Source organism: Mauremys reevesii, linkage group 1 (genome assembly GCF_016161935.1).
Source record: "Mauremys reevesii isolate NIE-2019 linkage group 1, ASM1616193v1, whole genome shotgun sequence".
Taxonomy (NCBI): domain Eukaryota; kingdom Metazoa; phylum Chordata; order Testudines; family Geoemydidae; genus Mauremys; species Mauremys reevesii.
Genome location: NC_052623.1, coordinates 81,210,495 through 81,227,237, shown reverse-complemented (window position 1 = coordinate 81,227,237; position 16,743 = coordinate 81,210,495). Strand labels below are relative to the sequence as shown.

General features: G+C 40.4%; 1 protein-coding gene across 5 annotated transcripts in view; it reads left to right on the top strand.

Annotated features, from left to right (window-relative positions):
* The window catches only part of DACH1 (dachshund family transcription factor 1), a 470,395-nt gene that overhangs the window by 239,008 nt on the left and 214,644 nt on the right, over window positions 1-16,743 (top strand). For all 5 annotated transcript variants that reach the window (XR_005592968.1, XM_039520998.1, XM_039520997.1 and 2 more), the window contains exon 3: window positions 1,745-1,906. Coding sequence is in view for 4 of the 5 variants with exons in the window: in XM_039520998.1 (XP_039376932.1) it covers window positions 1,745-1,906 (162 nt within the window). In the remaining variant the exon portion in view is untranslated. The remainder of the gene's footprint in view (window positions 1-1,744; window positions 1,907-16,743) is intronic.

Genomic DNA, 16,743 nt, shown 5'->3' with positions numbered 1-16,743 from the left:
GACCATGGTATTAAGAAAAAGGAAGTGTGCGATTCTGCGCTGTATAACAAACACAGGATACAAATGTAAGTTCAGAGGTGCATCATCCCTTTTCTGTGGCTTAATTTAGGAACTGTAACCAAATCTGTGTAATGTATAATTTCATATCCTTCCTCTAAGATAAAAAAAAATCATTGAAAAGCATCCATGTTATTGTATTAGTCAGATCTGAATATGCAAGCTCCATAGTAGTAGTAAATATTAAAACAGGTTTATGTCTGTTCACCTTGTTCTTTGATATTTGACATTTGCACTCTTTCCCACTGCCTGAATAGCAATTGTGTAACTAATATTGATATAACTATACAGAAAGTAATTATAGTGTAATTTATAATTCCACCAACACTTGGAGGCATTAAGAGACCCCTCATCAGAAACAGCAGTGATGACAGCACCTTTTGAGGTGTGTGAAATAGTTTAAGGCTGTCTGCAGACTCAGGCAGCCATCACTGTACTAGTTAAACTTGGATGCTTTTCTTTGCATCCAGGGAAGAAAAACTGAGATTTTGCCCTCATCACTTGTTTCCAGGTGCTGGGATCCTAAACCCAACCCTGCTTTGCTAAGGGGGAGTAAGACCCCCATCTCTGCCTATTAGGTCCAGCGTGGGTTTGAGAGAAACCAGATACATGGAGAAGTGTAAGGAGTGGACAGAGCTGTGCCTGCCACCGCTCCCCAACATACTACACAGAAGAAGGGGGCTGGTGCAAAACAACTGTAAGCATGCTGCCACTGGTAGAGGGCTGTAGCAAAATTCTCTCTTTGAAGAAGCAAGAGGGGAACAGGAAGGGAACTGTGAGTCTGTGAATTAAAATTTCTCCCCTGGGCTTCTCATGGCATGACACAGCTATGTACTGCCCCATACTCAGGGCACTGGACAAAGGCTGAATGTAGTGTGGTGAAAGCAAATTGGGCAGTTCTACCAATCATTCTTGACAGTATCAGTACCAGCTCATTATTACAATACAGTGTTTCACAAATACAGCTAGATGCAGAGATTTTGTCTGGAGATGGAGAATTTGGGATGCAGGAGGGTGGCTTGGAAATTAAAGGAGTTACACACTTTGTGTGAGGTATCTCTGGTAGATGCCTTGAGGTCTAAGCCTGCTTGTAGGATTGTAAATAATTATATATTTTTTCCTATGATCTACATAGCTAACCTTTCCTTTAAGAAAGCGATGGCTGTTTTAGTATGCCCCATTTATTCTGCTAGAGTAATTTGGAATTTTATGTGAGCTCAGGGAGAATGGCTTAATTGTGAATATAACTTATTAGTCATGAATATGCTATTCAAACTCTATGGCCCTAATTTTTAGCTTGTCTTCCAGTGTTTCAAGTGTAGTTTTGCATCCACAGTTTATTGCAGGTATATTTATTTACACTCACATTTGCACCTAAATACTTGGTTTGTTGGTGAAGTTAGGCTTCTAAATGGGTATGTTTGTAGCTGCAGTTGTATTCTGACTAAAGCAATTAGAGACCAATTTTGTGAATTCACGTGTATATAAGTAACTATTTACATAGTATGTTATGCCTTTTACATTAAAAAGTAAACAGTCTCCTAAGCAAATAAGGATGGATATTATTCAGTATTATCCTCTGCTAATTATGTAGTAAATGATGAAGGAAGAGTAACAGTTTCAAGCCCTACACTAATGAAGAGTCATAGTATAATGTATATTAAGTTTCATTCATATTTCTTTGTAGGTCTGACAGCAGCAGCTGCAGCAGCAGCAGCTGCTACCAATGCAGCCATAGCAGAAGCAATGAAAGTGAAAAAAATCAAATTAGAAGCTATGTCCAACTATCATGCCAGTAATAACCAACATGGAGCAGAGTCTGAGAATGGAGATCTGAATTCAAGTGTTGGTAAGTTTCGGAAATGAACTTTACATACATACATACATGCCAGTAATGTATCAATATCTTACTACAATGATACCCTTTCTCCCCCTCCTCCCCGGACCATTAAACCTTTGATTTTAGGAAAATTTGGCACATTTGCAGGCCACTTTTGTTCATGTTTAGCTATGTTTTGTAGCTGACCTTTACAGGAGCACTCAGCATTGTTGTTACTATTATAAGAACATCCTTTCCTTTATGGGATGCTACTTCAGACCCCAGTTAATATTTTCCATGAAAGAAAGCAGTTTGATTGCTAAGAGTTCATTTTTCAAAGTACAGGTAAGGTGACAGATGAAGGTGTCAGAGTGAAATTTAACCATGTCTCCTACTCACTCTACTGGGTATCGACTTTAGGTAATTCTGAACAGTTGCTTGAAAGCAAAATAATTCACAGTTTCAGGTGCCCTGTGACATAAGGAAAACATATCTACCCAATAAACTACTACCATGCTTTACAACTAATCTCCTTTAATAAACACATTCTTAAAATGTTGTAAAATGAGTTTTTTCTGTTTCTTAAACAATTATCAGCAACTTCTGTTCTTTCGAAAAAGGAATTGTTCCAATACATTATATGCATTTCTCTGGCGAGTTTGTTTTGATAAAACACACTTCAAAGCTAGACTTACTTTTTTTGTTGATTAAATCATATGCATGTTTCTTTTGCAATAAAATGGTTTGTTATGCCTCTTTATTGAACTTACTCCTTTTATCACGTTGAGACAGTACTAACAAGATAACTCAGCAGTAGTAATTCAGTGACTAAAATGTACATTCAGAATACTATACTCAGGATAAGCATATTTAGAAATAAAATGGCTCTTGACAGTTCAGTACATTCCTTTCCCCTCCCCATATTCTTCATACCTTTTGAGATTACTCTTAAGGATAAATAATTGTCTAACAATACATAAAAGATCAAGAGTCTTTTGAAGAGCCTAGGGAAGCCCGCAAGAGCCAATAGGCTAGACTTGTCCCCCATCTCCAGCCAATGGCAAGATGGTGGACCCAAGATGGGGAGCATCCAGCTATGCGTGCTTTCTCATATCCCTTCTTTCTGCACGGCATACTTCTACTGCAGGTGGATCAAAGCTTCACCCCCTGTTGATTTCAGGGGAGGGGCATTTCTTTCATTAAAAAAAAAAGTAAGTGACTACTGTTTCTGTATATTTCTGCATGTACTTATAGTCTACTTATATAAATATAGATCGAATGGGGACTGCAGTGCCAAAACACTCTGGCCATTTTTTTTAAACAACAACAAAACGTATACTTGAAAATTCCTATCAAGAGAGTGTCAGGGTTTTTTTTTCAATAAAAGGAGCAGAGAAAAACCACCACAGCACGTTGGAAAGCTGCTCCAGTGACAGTGAAGAAGGAGGCCCCAACTAGTGTGCTAGCTACTGAAATACCAGCAATGACCAGAACTGAAGGGAGGGAAAAAAACAACCTGTCTTCTTGGCAGGAAGTCAGGGGTGAGTAAGAGGAAGGCAGTAGCAGAAATTTGAAAGCAGGGGAGATGCAACAGTGAATTGGGAGGAGCAGGTGGCCCTCAGAGAAGCAGAGGAAAATGGAACAGTGAGGAAGAATGTGAAGGTATCATTAGCAGCTGGCAGGAAGAAGAGGCAGTAATGGATGTAGAAACGTGTGGACCTTGAATGCAAGACTCAGATGCATACATTATATGAAGTAATACATTCAAATATTATGCTATGGGACTAATCCTGTTTAGCAGTTCTAGAGACAAAGTGCTTGTATGCCTATGGCACTGTAGAGGTTAGTAATAGCTAACAATGTAAATAGAATACAGCTTCTGTGGGACAGGAGTTAAGGAGATGATTTTGGATTAAAAAAATGAATTGTTTTTATACCTCAAAACTAGCAAATATGGAAGCATAATTTATAGACTTTTAGTATGATAATCAAAAATGATCAATTCATAAGTACAGTCAAGTTATTTCTGTAGTAAATATGTACTATTGTATATGTAAAGCAGTGGTGGCCAAACTTACTGATCCTCCCAGATGCATATGATAATCTTCAGGAGTTTGAGAGCCGGGTGCCTCCCCTTGAAGCTTCTGCCCTGCTGCAAAGTGGTGGGGCTTGGCGCTACAGCCCCACGGGAGGCGCCTGCCAGTGCTCAGGGCTTCAGCAAGAGTGCGGCTGAAGCCCCAAGCCCCGTCAGGTGCCTCTTGTGGGGGAAAGCCCCTAGACCCCCTCCCCACTGGACAGAAGCCCCTAGTCCAACCACCTTGCTGCAAGGCAGAAGCCCCAAACTTCCCCTCCCCCAGTCTGGTAGGTGGAGAATGGGCTGACGTGGGGGGTTCCATGAGCCACACTTTAACTGTAAAAGAGCTGCATGTGGCTCACGAGCTGCAGTTTAGCCACCTATGTAAAGTAAGGCTTTTAACTGCCATTTTTGAATGCTTGTGTAACGCCGAGAGACCCTGGTCGTTGGTGGGCAGAATTGAACCGGGGACTCTGGAGCTTAATGCATGAGTCTCTACCCCATGAGCTAAAAGCCACATGGCTGTTAGGTAAGGCTGTAGAGCAAATGCATTAATCACTCTCTCTAGGTGGTCTTGGTGCCACTACATGGGACAGAACACCACACCAAAGAGATGTGGGGGTTACACTTGCTAGCCACTCAGCATTACCTAAGTACTGAATGAAACTCTTCCTCAACCTTGTTGCAATGAATAGTAACATTCTAATTTCTCCCATGTCTTCAAGAAAATCTCTGTGAATGCAGTATGCCTAGTATACTATCATCTGCTATATTATACCAGCTCAGGGCCTCTTGGTTCAGGACTTTGTTTAGTGTTTAGCATGGCTTACCTAGTGTATAGCATCACATACACTTATGGATTTATAGAAATAAAAACTAGAAATTATACTAGATCAATCAGTTACAGATAAAAAAAATAACTAGGTCATCAGAATAAACCATAATGGCTTAAAAATAGCCATTATACTCTTTTGTCAATGATAGTTGCCCTGGCCTGATGGATGCTTCTAGATGGATGCTATGCTAAGAAATATCAAGCAGACTTCAGCAGAACTATTATAGCAACTGATGGAAACTTTTAGAGGCACAAATGGAATGCAGTAGTCTAACTCAGATTGACTATCAGTGGGAATTAGGTGCTTAGTTGCCTTGAAAATCTCTCCTATTATAACCAGAACCTGTATTTTAAAATGCGACAAAAAGTCCTGTGACACCTTATCGACTAACAGACGTATTGGAGCATAAGCTTTCGTGGGTGAACACCCGCTTCATCAGACGCATGTAGTGGAAATTTCTAGAGGCAGGTATAAATATGCAGGCAAGAATCAGTCTAGAGATAACGAGGTTAGTTCAATCAGGGAGGATGAGGCCCTCTTCTAGCAGTTGAGGTGTGAACACCACGGGAGGAGAAACTGCTTTTCTAGTTGGCAAGCCATTCACAGGCTTTGTTTAATCCTGAGCTGATGGTGTCAAATTTGCAAATGAACTGAAGTTCAGCAGTTTCTCTTTGAAGTTTGGTCCTGAAGCTTTTTTGCTGCAGGATGGCTACCTTTAAATCTGCTACTGTGTGTCCAGGGAGGTTGAAGTGTTCTCCTACAGGTTTTTGTATATTGCCATTCCTAATATCTGACTTGTGTCCATTTATCCTTTTACATAGGGATTGTCCAGTTTGGCCGATGTACATAGCAGAGGGGCATTGCTGGCACATGATGGTGTATATTACATTGGTGGACGTGCAAGTGAATGAACTGGTGATGGTGTGGCTGATCTGGTTAGGTCTTGTGATGGTGTAAATTTGTGGGCAGAGTTGGCATCGAGGTTTGTTGCATGGATTGGTTCCTGAGTTAGAGTTACTATGGTGCGGTGTGTGCTTGCTGGTGAGAATACCCTTAAGGTTGGTGGGTTGTCTGTGGGAGAGGACTGGCCTTCCTCCCAAAGCCTGTGAAAGTGAGAGATCGTGGTCCAGGATGGGTTGTAGATCACTGATGATGTGTTGGAGAGGTTTTAGCTGAGGACAGTAGTTATAGCCCATAGTAGTTTATTGGTTTCTTTCTTGGGCTTGTCTTGCAGCTGGAGGCTTCTGGGTACACATCTGGCTCTCTTGATTTGTTTCCTTATTTCCTCGTGCGGGTGTCGTAGTTTTGAGAATGCTTGGTGAAGATCTTGTAGGTGTTGGTCTCTGTCTGAGGGGTTGGAGCAAATGTGGTAGTACCTCAGCGCTTTGCTTTAGATGATGGATCGTGTGGTGTGTCCAGGATGGAAGCTGGAGGTATGAAGGTAGGCATAACGGTGGGTTTTCGGTATAGGGTGGTGTTAATGTCACCATCACTTATTTGTACCATGGTGTCTAGGAAGTGGACCTCCTGTGTAGATTGGTCCAGTCTGAGGTTGATGGTAGGGTGGAAGCTATTGAAATCGTGGTGGAATTCTTCCAGAGTCTCCTTCTCATGGGTCCAGATAATGAAGATGTCATCAATGTAGCATAGGTAGAGAAGGGGCATGAGTGGACGAGAGCTGAGGAAGTGTTGTTCCAGGTCAGCCATAAAAATGTTGGCATATTGTGGGGCCATGTGTGTGCCCATAGCAGAGGTATGGAGGTATGGTCTGGAGGTATATATTGTCACCAAATTTGAAATAATTGTGCGTGAGGATAAAGTCACATAGCTTAGCAACCAGTTGTGCTGTGGCATCATCAGGGATACTGTTCCTGACAGTTTGTATTCCATATGTGTGTGTGGGATATTTGTGTAAAGAGCCTCCACATCCATGGTGGCTAGGATGGTGTTTTCTGGAAGATCACCAGTGCATTGTAGTTTTCTCAGAAAATCAGTGGTGTCACGGAGATTGCTGGGAGTGCTGGTGGTATAGGGTCTGAGTAGAGAGTCCACATATCCAGACAGTCCTTCAGTGAGAGTGCCAATGCCCAAGATGATGGGGCATCCAGGATTTCTGGATTTGTGGATCTTGGGTAATAGATAGAATAACCCTGGTCTGGACTTTAAGGGTATGTTGATTTGTTCCTGTATGAGTGTAGGGAGTGTCCTGAGTAGATGGTGCAGTTTCTTAGTATATTCCTCAGTGGGATCTGAGGAAAGTGGCCTGTAGAATTTGGTATTGGAGAGTTGTCTGGCAGCCTCCTTTTGGTAGTCAGACCTGTTCATGATGACAACAGCACCTCCTTTATCAGCGTCTTTGATTATAATGTCAGGGTTGTTCCTGAGGCTGTGGATGGCATTGCATTCTGCATGACTTAGTTTATGAGGCAAGCAATGTTGTTTTTTCTAGAATTTCTGCCTGTGCACGTCGGCAGAAGCATTCTATGTATAGGTTCAGACTATCATTTTGGCTCTCAGGAGGAGTCCATGTGGAGTTCTTCTTCTTGTGCTGTTGGTGGGAGGGTAACTGTGTATCAGTGCACTGTTCAGTGTTATCTTTAAAGTATTCTTTGAGTTGGAGATGCTGAAAGTAGGCTTCCAGATCACCACAGAACTGTATCATGTTCATCGGGGTGGTGGGGCAAAAAGAGAGTCCCCGAGATAGGACAGACTCTTCTGCTGGGTTGAGTGTGTAGCTGGATAAATTGACAATAATGCTGGGTGAGTTAGGGGTACCACTGTTGTGGCCCCATATGGCAGGTAGGATTTTAGACAGCTTATGGTCCTTTTTCCTTTGTAGAGAGGTGAAGTGTGTAATGTAGATCTCCAGTCTTATTTTAGTAAAGTCCATTTGTGTGGAGGGTTGGTTATTTATGAAAGCCTCCAGGTTGGAGAGCTCTTTTTTGATGTTTTCCTGTTTGCTGTATAGGATGCTGATCAGGTGATTCCTCAGTTTCTTTGATAGTATATGGCATAATCTCTCACTGTGGTCTGTGCAGTATGTAGATAGCAATGGATTTTTCACCTTCAGTCCATTTAGTATGAGGTCTATCCGTTTGCATTTGGAAAGGAAGATGATATCTGTCTGTACTTGTGCAAGTTTCTTCATGAGGTTGATGGATTTCCACTCCATACTGCATATTTTAAAATGTTATCATTACATATCTAGTCAATATTTTGTTTATCTAGACATCTGGAACTAATTAAGAGTATTAGATACATACATTATTAGTGAGTTACAATATATATGGTTGAACTTGCATTTTAAACATATTATTGAGGGCTGGGGGGAAGGGATAAAAGATGAACAAAAGTAATTTGATCACAGTCTACATTTTAAGTGTACATGACGCACCTGACCAAACACATATCAAAGCAAGGAAATTCAAGGTTAAAGCTAAACAAAAGTAACTCGTTCCATTATATTGTGCTATTATAGCATATTTAGTATACATGGAGGGGATAATACCTTGATCTCAGGCTCCTGCAGTACCTATGCAAAGTAAGGCAAATTAAGCATGAAGTCCCAATTTGAATTAGTTTCAGTTTGGAATTGTCTTGCTTTTTTGGTTTTAATCAGACACTTAATATGACTTATAGAAGTCATTTTTGTGGCTGAATATTTTGCAGTTATCCACAGCACTACACAAATTTACTAACTGGTCCTTTGAAGCAATGTCCAAAAGGCTAGCGAGTAAAGGGAGTTAAAGGAAGTCAATGATACTAATAAGTAATTATTTTATATCCTTCAGTTTTACATGGTAACCTTGAGCTTGCATCCTCCCACCAGAATTATCATTTTAGGAGAAAAATAAGGAACCATGGAGGAATCAGGGTGAGGTATTAGCACACTGAGTAAAATATATGGCAGCTACGCCTTTCTCCCCCATCCACAATCAATTGGATTCTTTTAGTTTAATATTTACTTGCTAAGATGAGATGCTAGTCTGCATGGTGATAAACAGTCTGCTACTGGCATCTGAAGGTGACCTGTCAGTTCATATGGACAAATCTCCTGCTTACTGAAATGTACAAAATAAATCATTAAAGCAGGCAGGTGCTCATTCCCAGATTTAAATCACCATAGATTTATGATTTGAATTAATGCTTCATTTGGTCATAGAAATAGATGCTGAGACAAATGATATGCAGTGGTTGGAGCTTCCATACTGTAGCCATCCTAATATTGATTACTGAGATGTCTTTGCAATCTCTTGTTTATATCAAGTACTGTCTTGTGACAGGTTGGCTGATATGAGCTACGTTGCAGATAAGAAGGAAAAATGTCCTGGATTCTTTTTAGTGGCAACTCTAGACACAACATGCAGGCCAGATAATTTTTGTTTGTTTGTTTAAAGAACTATCTACATAAACCAGCATTCAAAACTCTACTGCTTCTAGGATTATGCTCGTATAAATGCAGGATTAAAAGAAGAAAATTCACAAGGTCAAACATTAAATTGACTTGAAATGTTTTTTTTTCTGTTTGTTTTCTGTATTAACATATCTTCTGTTATTATGATCAGTAATAATTTTATTTTAATGCAAGTAAATTATGTACAAATTGTATATTTGGGTTTTATACTCCAAAAATATAAGTACAGTGAGCATCTCAATTGTTTCATTGTTTTTAAACACTTACTGTAATACTTCATAAACAAAGAGTAGCAAAAGGAATGAAATCTTTAAAGGTAAATACATTTTAAATAATTCCTCTGAGCTAGCCTCAATTTACTGTAAGTTAGTAGGAAAAGTCCCTTTAATTTTGCTTCCCTTAACATTTTATATGATTAAAATACTATGTACACTGTTTAGGGAATACTCCAAGGATTTGAGAGGACCTTTGCCACTAGCTAATATCTGACTCATGGAACTTGTAAACAGCTATCAACAATAGTAAATTACTTTCTTAGTAGGAAATGAGTTCATATCTATTCAAAAAGTGATCTCAAAACAGATGTCCCAAGAAAATGTCATTGTTTAAACTGTATCATACCAAAAAACCTGCTATTATTTCTTTAAGGAAATGAAGCAATCATAAAGACTTTGGTGTTCTCTGTTTCTAAACACAATTAGGAAATACAAGACAGTATTTTACACTTCGCTAGCACAATAATCCATAAACAACCACAAAATGTGTTGAAAATTAAGAGGGGCTCTTGACATTCTAGGCTTCCTTTTTATCCACATTAGCTTACAACATTTAAACTCTGAGACACATGTAAGATAAGCCAAGATCTGTTGCCTGAAATTAACGGTTGCCTTGCTTAACATTATCCCTTCCCTTCTCCAAAAAAAGTGGAAAAGACATTGAGATGAAATTATTTTTCTCTAGTGACCTCTCCCAATAATAGAACTGTACAAAATGCGGTCATTTCCTTTCTCTAAACACACGTCTATTCTGAAGGAAAGAATTACTTTTATGGTTTCAGGAAAAAGTCTCGGAGACCTTGAGAAAGCAAATAAAAGGAAACAGAGAATGCAGGCCACTGAGCACAGCTCTGCAGTTGCACATCTGATTCTCTGCCTTGGCAATGTTAATGAACCTCAAATCCTCTCTATAATTAGATGAGGGAATTGCTTATATTTTCAAACAGATGATGCTGCTATAATGAAACGATTGACAGGGAACTTAAGAGTGTCTACAGTAGTCATTTGGTTTCTGTTTTTTTTTTTTAAGTTTAAAAAGAAGATTGGCTGTAGACACAGGTCCTGGGAGAGGTAGTAATTTACAAAGAATGCTATGACAGGTGTCTTTGTACAGTGAGGAAATAAAATGGAAGAGAGAGGAATGATGGGCAGGTATAGCAATTTTTGGGGGAGGAGGTGTCCTATGCTTATTCTGCTTGGGTTCTTTAAAAGGGGCCGAGACTCAAGAGATGGATCCGGATTGAGTGCACAGCTGTAACTGCTGATGAGCTAATTGCTCCTTATCTCTCAGCCCCATTCATCTTCATTTTTTACCAATTACCGAGAATTATCTGTGTTCTCAGTTGGATATGAGAGTTAATCCTTTTTGGTTAAGCTGGCAGTACTGTGAGCAGATTCCAAATTGTAGGGTGAAAAAGCCAGAGCAAGCTTGTTCTAAAGCTGTCTCCAGTTCAATGACAGTATCACTAGTTCATAAGAATTTTACTATTGCTTAACAGTTTGAACACTGAAAGCTTTTTTTTTCCTTCTTACATTTTTATTAATATATATATATATATATATGTATATATTCTGCTGTGTTTAATTGTAAGCCTTAAATACATTTCCCAGGTGGACAGAAGTTTAAACAATTTCTAAAAACTAGACATTTGCAAAGTTGAAAATGAGACAAATACAATTTCTGAAAGAAAATTTCCCCATAATGTGGCAATGTTCAATATGTGATACATAAGAATCACCCTATACTCTATAAAATTTTAGGAACGGGACCATACCTATAAAATTGCTTCAGTGCCATAGGATATCATGAGTGCTTGGCAATGATATGTCTCTACTTCTGTAAACCTCTTTGATGAAAAGTGCTGTCTAGGTGCTAGCAAAGGGATAGTCATATAGCCCTAAGGACATGTGTTAGATGTTGAACACATCACATTTCAAGTTAAAAGGAATGCTTTCATAAAGCTGTTCCCTGGGAATGCACAGAGGTACCAGAAACAGATCATTTGGTGGCAGCCAGGCCACTAGACATTGTCTTTTGTCTTAAAAGGCAGTACTGTGGAAAAATGAATTGTCATATTGAATGTCAAGCCTTAAAAGGATTGTTAATCTGCTAGTGCAGGACATTCAAAATAGTCATGGGTTTCCTAATACTTCAGGATCTGCTTCCTGCGCCTTTCACTGCAACTCTTTAAATTGCTAAACAAGACAGCCAGTCTGATGTTATAAACTTAACAGCAACTAGCAAATTTATGAAAGAGATTAGCAGAGCCTCAGTGCTTTCACACTGGACAGTCAATAACATTAAAAAGGTGAGACCTTCATCTAGATTAAGTCCTTAGTGCCAGCAGTTGGGATTTTCTGAAATAAGACATGAATGCGTTAATAGTTCTTGCCCAAATCTGTGATATAGAAGTGACAAAATTGTGGCTGAGACACACAATGAAAATAGAAATAAACAACAATCCTATGTTGAAAACAGTAGTGAACATTTCATGTTGTCACCCAGAAGACTGTTTAAAAGTCAACTTTGCATTTTAAGCTTTGTTCTTATTCTATATCAGTAAATATATATCAGTCCTCAAAGAGCACTTGTACCTGTGTGGTTTACTGTAAGTGGTAATATGCTTCAAAAGATGTAGAAACAGAAGCCACTAAATGAAAATTGTTTTCCTCTTCCAGCTGTCCTTAGTTCATTTAAAAATACTCCAGGAGTGAGTAAAAATATTTTGAATACGTGTCTTTCTTGACAATAAGAAAAAAATATGTAATTTATATTGTTGAATTGTATTTGTATTATTTCTAACTCCATGCAAAGACTCTATAAATAATTAGGTAATTTTCTTTTTCTACATTTTCACTATACATGTCCTATTGTTACAGCAATTTTTGTCATTATCCTATTTATAAAGGAACTTGGAATCATAATTTGAATATGTTAAACTACCAACTTGCTTTTGCTTCAATATTATTTATTGCCACTGATGACTGGATAATTAAGTAAATATGATCTTTTGAGCATGCTGTATTAAGAAATTTAAGTTGAATAATTGTATTTGCTAAATCTTCTTTTAGTTTGTGATCATGGTTCACAAATCTGAGGTAGGAAATGCATTTGAAATAATAAGACACTAAACTGCATGGATATTGGTTTCATTCCAGAAAATAACATGTATTGTTAGGGTAGGTGACCAATGAAAATTCCTATACCATATGCAAATTGAATTACCATCATAAAAATATCCTTCTCTTGTGTGTTTGCAACATGTAAACATGCTACACATATATGTCCAAAAACTATAATTTAAATATAATACTGAAGAAATATAGAATTTCAGTATTCTTTCATAAATAGGAAAATGAGCAGAAATATATTTCTACATGATTAAAAACATAATTTCAAATAAAATTACACACTTTCTCCTTGCTGGGTGCCATGACCAAAATGGTGCTGAATAAAACACATAGGTCCTGACTGGGCTTGAAGGCAACTTTATTAAGCATAAAACTCCAGCATCTTAATTAAATCAACATAGCCTCAGCGTACCTAAAGGCACCCCAGTGCTTGTCTAACCAGGGAATGGTCACTGAAACCACAATTCTTCCCAGCTGCCCTAAGTGAATAGAAAGAATTGGATATTGTGGCAAGAATACCACAAATCTGTGCCCAGGTATAAGACCTATTCCCATCAGGGATGTCAGTGATAGCTCGCTCTATCACTTTTTCCTAGTCCAAGCTTGGAATTTGGGATTCAGTTCTCAGATCAGAGGGCTAAACATGTTAATCTGGATCTGTAAAAGCAGCAAAGAGTCCTGTGGCACCTTATAGACTAACAGATGTATGGGAGCATGAGCTTTCGTGGGTGAATACCCACTTCGTCGGATTCACCCACGAAAGCTCATGCTCCAATACATCTGTTAGTCTATAAGGTGCCACAGGACTCTTTGCTGCTTTTACAGTTCTCAGATCATCAATCTGATGACAAATCAGGATAGCTAGATGTCTTGTCTCTGGTCAGAATCTAAAATAACTACTTATATGTAGACAAGCATTCAGTAGCCATGTAACGCCCACTTATATGCACAGAATAAGAGGTGAGGGGAGGGAAACAAAAACAAAAAACAAAAAACCCTGAACAGAAATAGGCAATTTTACACAGTAAGAGAAGTTCCTTCCTATTTCTATATATGCTCTGCAACCCAGTGATGATCAAAAAGCCCAGTCTTTCCCTTGTCGCATGTCTCTATATAAAACCAACCAACCAGTCCCAATTCTAATGGTCCTAAATCCAAGCAGGCAAACCCACAGATGAGAAAGAAGATGGAATGTAGTGAGATGGAAGATCTTCTCTTTCTGACAGTTCATCACGTGTACAATCCAAATACACCTCTGATCACACATTCCTCTGGGTTAGTCTTGTGAGGACGTCAACTTTAAATTTGCCAGTTGTACACTCATGTAGAGCCTGACAAATCAGCCCATGCCTGATGTGCAGCCAGAATGAGACCTCTCCAAGTACTGCAACTACCTGGGAGGATCACAGAAACATAGTCCTGTAGCATGGTGCCTGTCTTTGGAATCAGCCTTTGTACCAGATGCTGATTTAAAAAAAAAAAGGATCTAGAGGAGATCCTGGCAATTACAGACCAATGCGTGAGGCTTATTGATAGAAACTGAAGTAAAGAACAGAATTATCAGTCACATAGATAATTACTATTTGTTGGGGAAGAGTCAACATGCCATTTGTAAAGGGAAGTCATGCCTCATTAATTTTAATGAATTCTTCGAGGGAGTCAGTAAGCAGATGGATTAGGATGATCCAGTCAATATAGTGTACTTGGATTTTCAGAAAGCCTTTGACAAGGTTCCTCACCAAAGCCTCTTAAGGAAACTAAGTAGCCATGGGATAACAGGGAAGATCCTTTCCTGGATCAATAACTTGTTGAAAGATAGGAAACAGAAGGTAGGAATAAATGGTCAGTTTTCACAATGGAGAGAGGTAAATAGCAGGGTCCCCCAAAGCACTGGAACCTGTGCTGTTCAACATATTCATAACTGATCTGGAAAAAGGAGTGAGCAGTGTAATGGCAAATTTATTCAAGATCATTAAGTCCAAAGCAGATGGCGAGGAGTTAAAGAGAGATCTAACTAAACTGGGTGACTGGGCAACAAAATGGCAGATGAAATTCTATATTGATAAGTGCAAAGTAATGCACATTGGAAAAAATAATCCTAACTGCACATATATAGTGATGGGTTCTAAATTAGCTGGTAACACTCAAGGAAGTGATCTTGGAGTCACTGTGCATAGTTCTCTGAAAACGTCCACTCAATGCACAACAGAGATCTAAAAGGCTAACAGTATAGGAGCTATTAGGAAAAGGATAAAAATAAGACAGAAAAATATCATAAAACCACTATGCAAGCCCATCATGCATCCACATGTTGAATTCTGTGTCGAGTCTTGGTAGCCTCATCACAGAAAGGCCATAGTGCAGGGGTGAGCAAACTATGGCCCACAGGCTAGATCCGGCCCACCAGCTGTTTTAATCTGGTCCTTGAGCTCCCGCTGGGGAGCAGGATCTGGGGTTTACCCCACTCCAGCACTCCAGCTGGGGAGCAGGGTCGGGGGCCACTCCACATGACTCCTGGAAGTAGCGGCATAGCCCCTCTCGGGCTCCTATGTGTAGGGGCTCCAACAGGGGGCTCCGCTCTGCACGCCGCACCCACCCCAAGCGCTGCTCCCACAGCTCCCATTGGCTGGGAACTGCGGCCAGTGGGAGCTGCAGAAGTGGTGCCTGCGGATGGGGCAGCATGTAGAGCCTCCTGGCCATGCCTCCGCATAGGAACCGGAGGAGGGACATGCCACTGCTTCTGGGAAATGCTTGAGATAAGCGCCGCCAGAGCCTGCACCCCTGAGCCTCCCCCCATGCCCCAACCTCCTACCCCAGCCTTTATCCCCCTCCTGCCCTCCAACCCCTCAATCCTAGCCCGGAGCACCCTCCTGCACCCCAAACCTCTCATCCCTAGCCCCACACCAGAACCCACACCCCCAGCTGGAGCCCTCTCCCCACACCCCAACCCGCTGTTCCAGCCCTGATCCCCCTCCTGCCCTTTTGTATCCCTCGATCCCAGCCTGGAGCACCCTCCTGCACCCCAAGCCCCTCATCCTCATTCCCACCCCAGAGCCCACACCCCCAACCAGAGCCCGCACCCCTTCCTGCACCCCAACCCCATGCCTGGAGCCCCCTCTTGCACCCTGAACTCCTCATTTCTGACCCCAGCCCGGAGCCCCCACCCCCAACCAGAGCCCTCACCCCCTCTCGCACCCCAAGCCCAATTTTGTGAACATTCATGGCCTGCCATACAATTTCTATTCCCAGATGTGGCCCCTCGGGCTAAAAAGTTTGTCCACCCATGATATAGTGGAACTGGAAAAGGTTCAGAGAAGGGCAACAAAGATGGTCAAGGGTATGGAGTAGCTTCCATACAATGAGAGATTGAAAAGATTAGGGTTATTCAATTTAGAAAAGAGATGACTAAGGGGGTTGTGATAGAAGTCTATCAAATCACGAATGGTGTGGGAATAGTGAGTAGAGAAGTATTATTTACACTTTCCCACAATATAAAAAACAGGGGTCAACTGATTTGTTAATAAACAATAGATTAAATACAGACAGGAGGAAGTACGTCTTCACACAATTCACAACTAATCTGTTGAATTCAGTGCCATTTGATAGCCAGAAGTATAACAGGGTTCAAAAATAAAAGTTATGGGGGATAGGTCCAGCCGTGGCTAATAGCCAAGATGATCAGGGATGTAACCCCATGCTCAGGGAGATCTTAAACCTCTCACTGTCAGAAGCTGGGAGTGGAAGTCAGAGATGGAAGCCGTAATTGCCCTGTTCTGTACAATCCCCTTGAAGCTCTGGTGTGGGCCATTGTCAGAGACAGGATACTGGGCATGAGAAACAATGGTTTGACCCAGTATAGCAGCTCTTATGTTCTTCTGTGCCGAGGCAGAAGCAGGGGCCAATTTTTTAATGTCTACATAAACGTTCATACAGTGTAAGTGCTGATCAGTGTTTTGTTATAGCCTCTTGTGAGAGGGTGTCACTCATGAAGTACACAAATGTTGTATTAGGACTAGATTAAATAGAAAAAAAATCCCTGAACACTGTCTACCTACTGTTCTGTGCAAGCCAGAGAGGAGGCTACATGATCTCTGGAAAATCCAGGTTTTGCACAGCCTCATGCAGTTTTTTTATGC